Source organism: Accipiter gentilis, chromosome 4 (genome assembly GCF_929443795.1).
Source record: "Accipiter gentilis chromosome 4, bAccGen1.1, whole genome shotgun sequence".
NCBI lineage: Eukaryota > Metazoa > Chordata > Aves > Accipitriformes > Accipitridae > Astur > Astur gentilis.
This window is the reverse complement of record NC_064883.1, coordinates 43,414,931-43,428,916: the sequence shown is the minus strand read 5'-3', so window position 1 is coordinate 43,428,916 and position 13,986 is coordinate 43,414,931. Positions and strand designations below refer to the sequence as shown.

The 13,986-nt window shown below is 39.6% G+C and overlaps 1 protein-coding gene across 3 annotated transcripts in view; it reads right to left on the bottom strand.

Annotated features, from left to right (window-relative positions):
• Window positions 1-511: 511 nt before the first annotated feature.
• Window positions 512-13,986, bottom strand: part of MINDY4 (MINDY lysine 48 deubiquitinase 4) — an 84,132-nt gene continuing 70,657 nt past the window's right edge. For all 3 annotated transcript variants that reach the window (XM_049798711.1, XM_049798713.1, XM_049798714.1), the window contains 2 exons: window positions 9,487-9,559; window positions 512-4,005 (listed from right to left, as the gene is read on the bottom strand). In XM_049798711.1, coding sequence (XP_049654668.1) covers window positions 3,957-4,005; window positions 9,487-9,559 — 122 coding nt within the window. In that variant the 3' untranslated portion in view covers window positions 512-3,956. The remainder of the gene's footprint in view (window positions 4,006-9,486; window positions 9,560-13,986) is intronic.

Below are 13,986 nucleotides of genomic sequence, written 5' to 3'. Positions count from 1 at the left end.
TGATTTTGATCAGGATGATGTGACTCGTATCAGACTAAACGACGACAAGTAATGAGATCTTTGCAGTTTTCACTACCGCTTGGGTAGGTTTCGAACAGAACATGGTGGACACGTGTACGTGGAGTCGGATAGTACCTCGCGCTTTAAACTAGCTTCAGACTAGTTGGTTTAAGCATCTGTAGCTGCCTGGGTGTAACACCACCGAGGTCGTTCTGGGCTACTTTATCCCACCCCGACTGCGCTAGGGTTCGTCTCACAGAAAAGGAGGCCTAACTTCTCGTTATTATTCCACTGACCTGATGAGGCCCATGAAACATTTATAATCTAATCTCCCAGATTAATTTCCACTAGCAAATGAATTATTAAAAAATGAGGAGGAAATCTGGGCTTTTACTATTACCATTGCTTTAAATGTTTTATTTGTATGGGACATTCTGTACAAGACAAAATTAAATATACATTTTGTACAAAAGTGACATATATGACACCTTACCAAAATAGTACCTCTGCTTACATATTCATCTACATACACAATATGCCATGTCTGTTGTTTGCGAAGGGGCCAATTTTCAGCAGAGGATGTATTTTTTTTAATGCCACAGAAGAAAAGAGAATGAAATTAAGACATCATGCAGACCAAGTGCCAACGTCACGGGTGTCTTTTAATGCTCAATTATCAAACAGTTGCTGTTTTGTTCATTTCAGGAAGTCACATTCATTGGGTAATGAAAAAGAAAATAAGAAACAATGAAGAGGAAAACATAATTAAAGAAAAATAGATGCATGCTGCTGGAACAGGATATGATTCTACACAGATCTGTGCAAAGGTTGTTGCATTGCCGTATAACATTTTGCATTGCCTTGTCTGATTGACTCAAAAAGCCCTGTAACGCCTTAAGGGAAATAACTTCTGGTGCTTTATATCGAATAAAAATACACAGGTCTTCTTCTTGATGCAGACAGTGATCGAGGTAACGCTGTGGCATTTTTCTGAGAACTAGATCTAAATTAATGTTCTGGTTGCACATTTCTTCCTTATGGAAGGCTGCCCTAGCAAACCTCAAGAGTCATCTCTTTTCCTAGTAAGGACACTGGCGTTGAACGCTGGTGAAGGAAGACACAGCTTTTAGGCTCCAGCAGTCAAGGATGGTGGAGGGAGCTTAGCAATGCTTAAGTTCTCAGTGCTCCACCTTGGTGGATTTACCCTACACAGGTGGCAGTTTGGCGAAGTGGTCCAAGTGCTTTATTTCTGCCTTTGTGAGTGGGGGCACAGGTGAATCTGGAGTTAGTTCATCTTAAATAGATGACAGGTGGACAGTGGACTTTGCAGAACAAATATACGTGGACACAGTGACAGATAATAGGCAAGAAAGATCTGTCTCACTGAGGTTCTGTTGTCACAGAAACTGAGATTCAACAAAACTATTCTCCATAACCAGTGATGAAGGAGCCTCAAAGTTCTTTACAGCCTGTTTTACAAAGATGGTCAGAATTCAGGGCCTCTCCTCATCTTCATTTACCCTCCAAGATAAACCATAAACCACAATCTATTTCCAAGCGCTATTCACTATACTATTTCTTATACCCTGAAAAATCCTTACATCTTCATGGGTGAAATGCATTTGAGGCAATCCTCATTTTTACTTATCATCCTACAGGCTGGAGCATAGTTCTTCTCATCCTAAAGCAAAGACATCACACCCTGATATCTCCCCTCTGCTGAACAGAGGAGAACAGCTCTGAACACATACGCACTGTAGACATCCATATTTTAGTCAGATGAAATCTGGCCTGTCACAAGGCAGCTCCCTCCTTCCCCAGACAAACGCTTAATCTTTGCTGCTCTTCTATCAGGGAGTGGAAGGTTATCTCCAAACTGACATACGTTAAAGCAGTGCTTTAAATTAAATGGTGTAGGTTTACTAGACTGAAAAATTCAGAAAGGAATTTTTTGTTAAACCTGGGTCCAAAAATCTTCCACCATTTTTCATCTCTACACTATTTTCTGTCCAAATGCATTCTGAAAAAAATCTTAGTTTATATCATAGATGCCCTCTGAGGTAGGTGGGAAAATCAAGCTATATTTGCGTCATGAAACAAAGTGTGGACTACAGTTCACAGAAATTTCAAGAGGAACAAAGGCTTTGGATCTGGGATCTTTGTTTGTGATCTTCCACTCCCAGAAACACTGAAGCTCACACTGAGGCAAGCTCTTCCTGGGAGACTGGACTGCCTGAAGTATGGATGATGAGTGTATCTTAAAGGCAGTATTGAGTCCACCTATAGCTGACAGTACAAACATATGCCTATATACACAAAGATGAAAGGGTTTGCCAAAGGCCGTGTAACATCCTTGTAGTAGAGTCAGGAATGAGCTCAGATCTGATGCTGCCTAGGCCTCAGAGGCTGAATGGGAGATCTTAATCTCACAAAGTTTAAAAAAGTTTGCCTACCTGATCTAAACCAAACAAATTACATTACACTGCATTAAATAAAATAACTGAAACTCTGAGATGCTTTACGGTGTATAGCTAGTTTGATGTGAATGGGAAGCAAAGGGGGAGACAGATGTTCACTCAAAGACTATCTAAACCTTTCCAGTACTCCGTTATGGCTTATATTCAGGCTGGTTTCCAAATCTAGCTCAAGTGCTAATTCCCCGAGATTTGTATTTGCATAGTCAGTTTGGTGTCTCCACACTACACAGAGTAGGGCCTTGAATTTTTGTTGGAAATTGATTTTGGAAAGAGCAATTAGTTTATCAGGACTCAGAGGAATTTGCATACTGACTAGGAAGAAGGTGCTATGATAAATATCAGAAAGTAAAAGTTCTTTATTAAACTCTCATGAATTATTCACTATCAAGAGAGAGGAATAATTCTAGAAACACCACTTTTCTGGCTTTTTTTCCAAGGCATTTTTTCCATCGTCTGTTCAGTAACTTGTGCCAATTTTGGTAAAGTGTTGCCAAAATATGTCACTTGAATTCATTTCAGCATACAAACTGCTGTTTCAGTACCTCATGATACATACCCACAGTACATAATTTCAGTACATGCACTTTATTTAATCATGAAAAACGGTATCTATCACAGATAGGCACCATTTAAATTTCAAATCTAACAGCTCTTCTGTTTTCTTGTAATGAAGAAGCAAAGCACAGATCTTATCTATCACTTTGGTGTAAATAAACCCTAGTGTATAAGTAGTTACAATGGTATAAATGTAAAGATACTGATAGAGCTATCTCTAATCTAGAAAGAAAAATGTGCTACATCAGTGTGAGGCACTGTTACACACCAATTTCACCCAGTATAAGGAACGTACTGGTGTTATTATTCTCATAACACAAAACCACAATCCTTACTGCAAATTTTATGACACAAGAACTTTGTATAGTTCAGGCTTTATCTGAAAAGTCCATATGGTTACCAATCTGTTTAGTGCAAAACGAGACTTACTAATATCAGGTAACGAAGTGAATATATATTTCTTGGATGATATTTTATATTTGCACTGGAGTTTTGTAGGTGAAGAACTAAGCAGTACAGAGAAGGCATGTACAGTGACAGAAATCTGGGTTCAGCATCTTTCATCAGATGCTTTGAAACAATTGCAGGATACAGAGTGGATCCAGAAAGAGACCTCAAGGGGACGTTGACGACTTCACTGCTTCATCTGTAACCTTGATTTGGTAGTGGAATCTGAGTCTCCTCTCAGAAGCTGTATGTTAAAGGCAGTGACAAGGAATTTACGTAAGTGTTGTTTATATTATAAGCAAAATATCTGAAGCACGAGGTGATTGAGGTGAAACTCTTCCAGCCTGCAAACCATGCCATTCTTCCTCATCATAAACTGCACAACTCTTGTCCTATTTCCTGTATTGGTGGGAATAGGAATGTGCTAATTCAGTCATTTCCTTTTTGTCTTTACAAATAAAGTGCAGGTCAGGTCAGTCACAATATTGGTTCTGTGCCATTCCAGTCAATAACAGCTCCTTGCCACCTAGAAATGAAAGCAATCGTTTTACATCCATTAGTTAACCAGGTCATTGGAAAGGTAACCCAACACCCCTCAACCACCCAACAAACCTTAGAGAGATTAGGATGGACTCATCTGGGGTAACTAATCATATCTTCTCAAAGGGATAAGAACAGAAGTGAGGTACTTGTGCCCCTTAATTTTAGGTGCCCAAGTTTGGAGGTCAGTCTCCTTACCCTTCCTCCAGTCTCTTCTAAGCAATAGAGAGTCCTCAGCAGCCGCTGATTCAGAACAAGTACCTTCATGTTGCAAAGACTGTAGGGAATCCCTAAGACGGGCACAGGAATTAACCCTATATAACCAGAATGCTCAGTCTCAGCTGTTACTACACATTTTGCCCACTCCTATACAGGCAGGCCTCTGATTAGGGACTCTCTGTCTCTGAGACCCTGAGACCAGATCATTTCAGTTAGCAGCTATCTTTACTCCTGACCTTGGTTCCTTTGAAGTATTCAATGGCTCACTTTAATGGCAATGTTTTGTTTTTCCTATGTTGAGGCTTTGCTTTTTCTCTGCCCTTATTCCTTCTTCAGAATAACACTAAAGATGTGTACGAAGAACAATGTTTTCAAATGACTCCACACACATGTGCACAAAAACCTTCCATCTCTTTAATTCCTGCTTATCCTCAGCTGCCCATTTGTCCTGGTTTTGGCTGGGATAGAGTTAATTTCCTTTCTGGTATAGTGCTATGTTTTGGATTTAATATGAGAAGAATGTTGATAACACACTGATGTTTTCAGTTGTTGCTAAGTAGTGTTTAGACTAAGTCAAGGATTTTTCAGCTTCTCATGCCCAGCCAGCAAGAAGGCTGGAGGGGCACAAGAAGTTGGGAGGGGACACAGCCAGGACAGCTGACCCAAACTGGCCAAAGGGGTATTCCAGACCATGGGACGTTGTGCCCAGTACATAAACTGGGAGGAGTTGGTCAGGCAGGGGATCATTGCTGAGGGACTAACTGGGCATCCGTCAGTGAGTGGTGAGCAATTGCATTGTGCATCACTTGTGTTATATATTCCAATTCTTTAATTATTATTATTGCCATTTTATTAGTATCACCATCATTATTATTATCACCATTATTTTCTTTCTTTCTTTCTTTCCTATTAAACTGTCTTTATCTCAACCCATGAGCTTTACTTGTTTTCCCGATTCTGTCCCCTATCCCACTGGGTGGGGGGGAATGAGTGAGCTGCTGCGTGGTGCTTAGTTGCTGGCTGGGGTTAAACCACAACACCACTCCAGGAATGTGACCAACACTGAATGCAAAGAAGGTATCAACCCTGCATTTGTCACCGAATGTGTCTTCAAATCATGGCAGAAGACAAAGATCTGAACCAAGACTTGGTGAAAGCAGGATGATGCTCTCCAGTGACCTCACTGGGTTGAAGTGAGTCAACTTACTGTACAGTCAGAGTCATTCACTGCATGAATTGCACCCTTGTCCGTGGCATTTCTCATGTTTGCAAGTTCACGGTCCCCATCTTCTGAGAACTAAACTATTGCATTCTCAGTGTCAAGTATTTATATCTGTTTTGAAAATCTGTCTCAGAGTGCATGTGCACAGTAGCAAGACATTGGTGAGGGGGTGGAGATGAGTTGCCAGAGTGCCACATTCTTTCTGTCACCGAGGAAAGAATGTGTCAGCAAGGGTATGGCAGCTCAGTCCTTTCACTGAGCAAGTCAATTAAGTGTAAAACAAAACCAAAAGCTGAATTCATCCAGTATTCAGTGCAAAGTCTCAAAGGAAGAGACCATCTGAGGGTTGTTGTGAATTTTTTCCTTCTTTTTTTTATTTTGCTGAGAAAATAAAAATTAAAAAATTGCAGAAAGACTGTCCTTATCCCAGGATTTAGCAGGAATACACAACAGTGATGCCTCACATCTTAAGTTAAAAGCAGAATATGTTCTAGCTGGGGATATTCAACCAAGTCTGGCATTTGCTAGTGGTGAGAGCTGTCCCTGCCAGATGTTCAGAATATCACCCCAGAACAACCAAATGCAAGTGGGAAGTACAATCACCACCTTCTGTCCCCACTGGATTTTTCAGGTAATGCCACCAAATCATCCCTTATCTTTGCGTACAATCTTCCCAAGGCACCACCTTCTATCTATCTCATCAGGGTGATTAAAGCTTTGACAGGGATCCACAGAGACCCCACAGAGGCCAAAAGACACCGAATGAAATCTGCTCTGAGAATACACTATACTCTGTGAAAACACTAACATGTGCTGATACCATTTTTGCTCTTATGGCTTAGGATGCTGCTAATCACTATGCAGTGAAGAACTGGCCTTTTCTAAAACAGGATTTCAATAAAAAGCTTAAACAGAAAAGAGTATTTTGAAGCAGGACTCAAGGTAACTTTCATAACAAGCCTTATCTCCCGTGTTTATTTTCAAACCATTTTTGCTGAGCCATTTGTAGACTGAAAAGCAGTCTTTGGCTGTCTGCTCCTTTGGAGATGGATCCAAAACTTTTTTCATCTATTGAGTCTGCACAAGAAAAGGTGCCAAATAGTGAGGAACCTCACTCACAGGCGCTGCACAAGTCTTTTCTTTACAGACAGAAACAAAACTGTCCAGACAATTCAGCATCATCATTTCCCCACACTATCCCGCCACAACACAATTCAAACTGAACCCAGATTCTAGCTGCTGATTCAATTATAATTTATCAGATTAGCTACATGAAAACTATATTTGACCCACCTGGTTCAACCTCACCCAAGGGTCATGGAGTTAACGGGAACCCAGGAGGAACTGGTTCAAGCCCTGAACAATGCTCAGTCTGGAATAACATTCAGAGAGTATCTCCTGTACTAATCATTCAGTATTGTTTTAGAGCACACCAATAATTCAGAATCAGACGCCCATGCTCTCCTCTCCTCTTATCCACTAAATTTCCACTGGATGTCTCACTTCAAAGCCAAACAGATGAAGTAATGTGTCATATAGCCCCACTACCCCAGAGGAAAAGCTGATGTTAGAGGGTTAACAAAATATACCTCTAAATTCAGATTATAATATCAGATCAAAGTTTTATTCCCCTCAGGCACAGCTAACAGATGTTATTTCCGCCAGTGCAGAGAGACGCCGAGGATTGTGACTGTGATATGAGTATTTTTCAGGGAAGAATGGGAGAAGACGTCTGCACGGCATCTCCCAAACAACACATTCCAGACATCTCTTGGTCAGAATCTGACTGCTTCTACAGATGTCTAGGGCTGAAAGCCACAATCAAAGCACATGTACTTGTACTGACTCTTTGGCTGGGAGCCTGCAGGTTAAAGTGATACCTGTTGGTGACTAGTCATTCTAGCCATCTGAAGCATTACCTGCTTTAAACTCAAATCTCGCTCTTCTGACATTTTATAGAATAGGGACTAAAATAGGGACTAGAATAGGAACTCTCTTCCTCCTGCAGATGCAAAACAACCCTTCTCCTCTGATAAAAATAATAACAAGAAAACCTAAATACAGAAACAGTCTATTACATATGCAGTTTTCCCTTTGGGAGAGGATAAGAGAACAAACAGCAAACAGATGTTAGGCATGTAATTCAATGCATTACAGGACGGTGGTGTTCAGGTATTGAGGTAAACAATGGGTAAGGCTTTTCATGGATTAAAACAGAACTGAGTCATGTGATTAAAAGGAAAAAACCCAATCAACTTTTGGAAACAACAGTTAATCTTCTCAGTTCTGATTGTTCAGTCTGTGAAATTCTCCACACTGCCTGAGAAATCATCCTGTGTTTTTTTATGAGAAAGGTTTTTTAAGTAGCTTCATCATGAATGCTTGGTCAAAATAAGTAACTGTTCTTTGCTTGCTTGCTTGCTTTACTAAAAACTAGTTTAGGAGTGTTTTCCACACCTGTATGATAGAAAACATTTCTTTTTTATCACCCAATTTGTTAAAATATTGGTTAGTTTGGTTTGGTTTTACTTTTCCTTATATACTGTTTCACAGTTGGAAGAAAAAATTCTTAAACCAAAAAGGAAAAATAGAACATGAAAAACCTTTAGCAGCAAGGCCACGCTTAAATAAATATGCTCAAAGCAAATGGAGAATACTGGAAACAAGGAGCCAGACTGATCAGGGTAAATCAGACGGTCCTGAGAATGGTACAAACAAAATAAACTGACACTGGAATTTGCTGGTAATTTACTTCTCCAGTAGATTAAAGCAGGGAATTTAAAATAAACAAACATCACTACTACAAAAACTGTGTAACTTTGATACAATGCCAGGAATGGAAGATGTTCTAAGAGCACTTTTAAGTAGTTGCACGCATTATTTACTGTGTGGGTTTCTGAGGCTATATATTATTTATTTTAGTTTGTAGTCATGCTTATGTGTTACTGGAACAGAGGAATCAATACAATCTATATGTGCAGGGAGTCTGGACTAATGTCACTGCTGTCATGTTACAGGATGCCTCTTCTACTTTTCTGTAACTTTATACTGGCAGCCATGCAGGAACACACTGTTTGGCAGCCACTGTGCTTATTTTTGGGGGTGTTTTTTTACAGGACAAATTGTGGCAAGGAGAGGGGGAAATTACAACAGAAATCTGAAGCTGCTTGGCTTGATGATTTAACAAATGTTACGGTCTTTGACAATGAGGCTTTTACTTCTTGCTCCAAAGATATTCAGATAGCAGTTTTCAAAGTCATGCTGATGGAGCTGATATAAAGCTGATTTTTCTACCTAGTTAAATTTCTCCATTTTGCTTCTTTCATGTCTCACTAAACTGAAAATGTTCTCATTAACTTCAGTATAACTTGGATAAATTGCTTAAAATAATATCATTTAATATCATATAGACCTCAAAATGGCCATGAAAATCTGAACATGACAGGAACTAGCCTTGTATTTAAGGAGAAACTATGACCTAAGAACTGTCAAGAATGACTTCATAAAACACAGTGTTTTGTGATCTTGAGCTCTGTGCTGCCCATAGGCACATGGAAAGTTTGACAAAACTGAGCCCATTGAGCACAGGGTTTCATGCATCGAGAACGATACCCAAGTCCCCCACAGCAATTATATTTTTCAGAAAGGACTTATAAAAATTTTCTCCTTTTCTCATTATACCTCTACAATAGGATCAATGAAATTTTGGGGATCTAAATGTAGATCTTTTGAAATCATGTTGTGCTCTCAAACTGAATTTGGCTCAGTCAGTTCTTGGTGATGTAATGAAGGTTCCTCTAAAAATGAAGTGAAGATCTTAGCCAGTTTGATGTTAACTACAATAACACACAATTAAATGTGTAATACTTATTATCACAGCCTGGCCTATTCAGATCCTTTCTGATTTTTAAGCAGTAATTTTGCAAGATTACTTGCTGCATTATTTTTTACCACACTACAGCCTTACATATATTATTTATATCAGTAACTGAATATATCTGTATGAAAAACTGTAGTTTCACTTACTTTGTCCTAATACAGTGCTCAAGTGGAGGAGTAAGGTCATTTTCTTTATCTTCGGTGCACATCTGAGTTGTGTCTGCAGAGACATATCAGACATTATTAGTGGCTGGAGTATATTTTTATTCACACAGAATACCGCAGTAGCTTCTAGGAACTCCACCCATGGAAGTGATGGACTACCACTCACACTGTAAATCTCCTAGCCCACAATAGGCACGTATCCACTTTGGACTGAAACACCCTGGCACTGGAATACCATCTCATGCCCTCGTTCACACCATCTAAACAGTGGCCACAGACAGGGCCAGGAATGCTCAGAGCAGGTAGCACAACTATGGCTTTTTGCAAATAACATGGGCTTTATAGCTGACCTTAGAGCGGACAGTCTGGCACTCATTGCTTTGTCATCGCCCGAACCCTTTCAGCTCGTGGTCTACCGCCTGTTCATGTGATGGCAGGCGAAAGGCAGGGGTGACTGAACGCAAATGCTGTTGGGAATGATCCCCAGATTATGCCCAGTATTGGTTGTTCTGGGCCAGAAACTCTCCCAAAATTGTGCTGACTACTTACCAGTAGGGATGATCAAGGGACAGTGTTCAGACTTATGCCCTGACACAGGTTAGTTTACTAATATAGAGATGGTTTCAAGGAAAAACATGGATTAGAAGGTGAAAGAATATGCTGGAGGGATGTCATGAGGTTTTTATTTTGCAATTGATGTCGTAATTACTAAGAAACCAATTTTCATTACTCAAATACTAAGGACAGCGGTAGTTGAATAGGAAACCCCAAGTCCAGTCCAAACTGGGTTAAGATTCTTTCACCCTGGAAAAGAAGATTGTCCCTTGACTGTTGAGAAAGCAATGCACAGATGGGAGAAGCCAATGTTGTGTTGGATATAAGAGAGCTACCACAGGCTGTGAGCATTCCTTTGGGACAGAGAGGCAATTGCACTGTTCCAGGGAAAACAGAGAGGTCAGTGTCTCAGACACTGGATCTGTCAACAGTGAAAGTAGTCGCTGAACTTCTCAGGGAGAAAACATCCTGCGACCAGCTTGGATGTCAGTCTGCTCAGCTGTTTCCTGTTTTGGAGTAAAACATTTTAAACTGCAGCAGACTAGGGCTTTTTCTTTTTCTTCTTTTCTGTCAGTCATCCAGCCAATGGGTAGGTTGCGAGCAACAAACGATGCCAAGACAGGGTGTAGGATATGGGTCTGCTTCAGTGAGACTGTTGTAGACAGGATGGGAGGCAATTGCTCTTACATTCACAGCTGCCAGTCTCAGATATATCTGGCTTCCTCATGTCGTAGACAGAATCTGGCTCTCCCTTGCTTGTTGATCATGTTGGTATAAATACATGCGGAAAACTCTGAATGACTGTAAGGGCTGGAGTAGTAGGAAATGGACAATATTTAAAAATACATAAAGTACTGGCAGTTTTCTCCTAGATCCTCAGGAACTTAGAGGTACACAGGAATCTTTCTAAGTTTCAAAGGGCCTCTTTTATCATAATATTGAAGTTTATAACGGTTAGTTAGAGGTCTCCAATAGTATTTGTACCCATCTAGGAATTCCTGATACTGATGTTCTGGATCTTCTCATAGTGAGAAGGAAGAGCTACTGTCCTGACCTTAGTACTGGTAGCAGGATAGGCATACGGCACAGCTGCCTTTCCCAGTCATTGTCAACTTGTGGAATTCTGTAATTCTTAGACTTGAGTTCTTCCAACCAGGAGGTTTGAATAAAGGTTTTTCATACAAAGGAATAGGAAAAATGTATCACTAAAGGTGTACCTTACAGGAGTAGGCAAGGAACATTTAGCTAAGTTAATTAACTAACAAACTGCATTAAAGTGTTTTATACAACTTATTGGGAGCAAGCAATATTGAAGTTACACTCTTCCATCCTGGAGTCACCAAGAGCAAGAAAGATACGAATATGATCTCTTATATATTCACTTATATTCTAAGCTAAGGGTAGTGAGAAACCGAGAGCCAGCACAGCTGCAGACAAACTTGCTGTTCAGGAGATATAATGACACAGGTTCAGAAGAGTGGAATGTGAACAGACAATCACCGAGAGAAGAAATACTGCTCATAATTTAAACGGCAATTTTAAATAGGCAACCTTAGGAAGTTATTTTTATTAATTACCTTTCCAGAAGGTGTTTGCACATTGGAACAATCTCATCTTAACTGTAGGAAAAAACTGTTCTGAAAGTGTCATAATCAATATATGAGCCTTCCCTAGAAGCTGCCTCCAGTATCTGAATCTCTGCTAATTTCAATGCTTGCACTACCTCCTGTGGGACCTGCAAAGGGGCTCAGGATGCTGTCTATGACTCTGGAAGAATCTTCTGAGAAATTCAGTTATATTCTCCTTAGCAATTATTCAGCTGCTTTTTGAAAACACCTTTAAAAGGATACTGAGTTGAAGGTAAGCACCAATGAGATATAAGTATGATCTATTAAAACAGATTGTACAAAAATTCCCTGTATCTTCACTTGGAGACAACATATTGTAAATGTTAACACAGGTAGGTGTTAACTGTGTATGTTAGAAAGGAGAAGCAGTATCTTTCTGAGCAGTACAACACATTCATACAAGTGGTCTCCGTGAGATATAACAAAAATCCCAGAATCTCCAGTCAGTCCCTGGACAGCTGACAAAAGAAGATGAGCAAAATGCATGCAAAAATTAGATACACTGGCATGTTTTTCTTCTCTGCCTATCAGAAATTTCTACCCCAATGGAAAGGACTGAAGAACCTTCATCTATTTAGGTTAGTATGTTGAATTTACTAGAAGGCTTTGCCTGCTTTTAGGAAGGAAATTTATTTTTTCCCGTCTAAATTTTGGCAAATGATCATAAGTATAAGAAGCAGGGCAAATTCTCAATATAAAGTGGCAATTGCTATTACTCCCAAAATGTAATTCTACTCTTTCTTTCTGGCTTTTTTACCTTTCTTGCCCAGTGTAATTTCTTCAAGATTTCCTGAAATTTGACCTTGATTTTAATCTTCCTAATTATAAACAAGATTCCTATATCAAGGAATTCACCCTCTTGCTAGTGAAAAGCAAACAACTTCACTAACCAGCACCAGTGAGATGTGGCTGTGCAGCACCCAGAACCTCACGTTGTATCTCTAGGTAACACTGCCTAACCATCAGAGTAACACTGCCTAACCATCATAGCTTGTTGATATTTCTGCAATGGAAATACCAGTAATACTTAGCATTCTGATGTTTCCATCTGGTACTGCATGCATGGTTTAGATGTATGATCAATGTTACCTTTTGGATGTAAAGTAATTTCAGTTTTTCTCCAGACCTAACAAAGGATTACTGTACAGCCAGAACTAGGAAAGCATTTCCCTGGAATGATGAAATTATTTGCATTTTACAGCCTTTTGCAGAATTTCACAGATAACAGAAGATTTACAGGGGACACATCCCTGAAAGAGGCCATAGGCACAACAAAAAGATATCTACCTCTCAGTGCAAGTTTAGTCTTTGAGGAGAAATATACAGAGATGCCATGACAGATTGAACAGTAAAGAGAAAAACGTATACATACTCTGAGCACTTTCTCATCCAGGGATCTCAGAGTGCTTGGTAGCTCTGGATTTTGGAAACATTCCTGATTTATTAATGATAAAAAGACAGATAAGAACACCTGTTTTGGACTGTATGTTACATGGTACAACACAATAGAAAAAATGTGTCTTGATCCCTCTAGCCCTATGTTGAACTCTATCATCTGTATCACTTACAAAGAACCTTTTATCTGGGACAGGCCATGTGGGAACCAGTTGGCAACTATAGTCCTGTAAAGGTCAAGTATTTCTTTGAGATAATATATAATGTGATCACTACAATAGAATGACAGGGATTTTAATTAAAATAAGAGGATAAATAACAGGGAGAAAGATGATTGAATTCACTACCAAATCTTGCGAGATGCTAAAAGCCCCCAGCACTCCCACTGTACAAAGAGCTTTGCCGCATGGACTCAATTAGAACATACAACACCCATGTATAACTCATCCTGTCCAAGAACCAGAATGTAGGTGCAAACAAGGAATACAGACAGCTTCTTTTTAAAGAGTGGACTACAGTAGAGTGGCTCCTTAAGATTGAGAAGGAATTTGATTAGATTGTATAAATATAGTGAAGAAAAGAAAAGAAAACAAAAGATAAGTAGGATATTATTAGCAAATAGGAATTTAGTGGTCAAGAATGTCTTAATATGGCAATAAGTAGGAGCGTTCTAAGCATCAGAATACTTCTTGTCCAAATGCCTTCCAGTTGAAGAAATACATAATTACTGTAAAAGCAGCTGCATAATTTGTCATGGTTTCCTGAAAAAATGAGTGCAACAAGTCAAAAGATCTTTTGCATGCTTGTGTTTCCAGGTATGCTTACAAGCAGGTAAGAGACTAGACTTTGTTAGCGGATTACTGCCATCTTCTGAAGTAGCTGGTTTTGGAGGCAAGGATTTCAT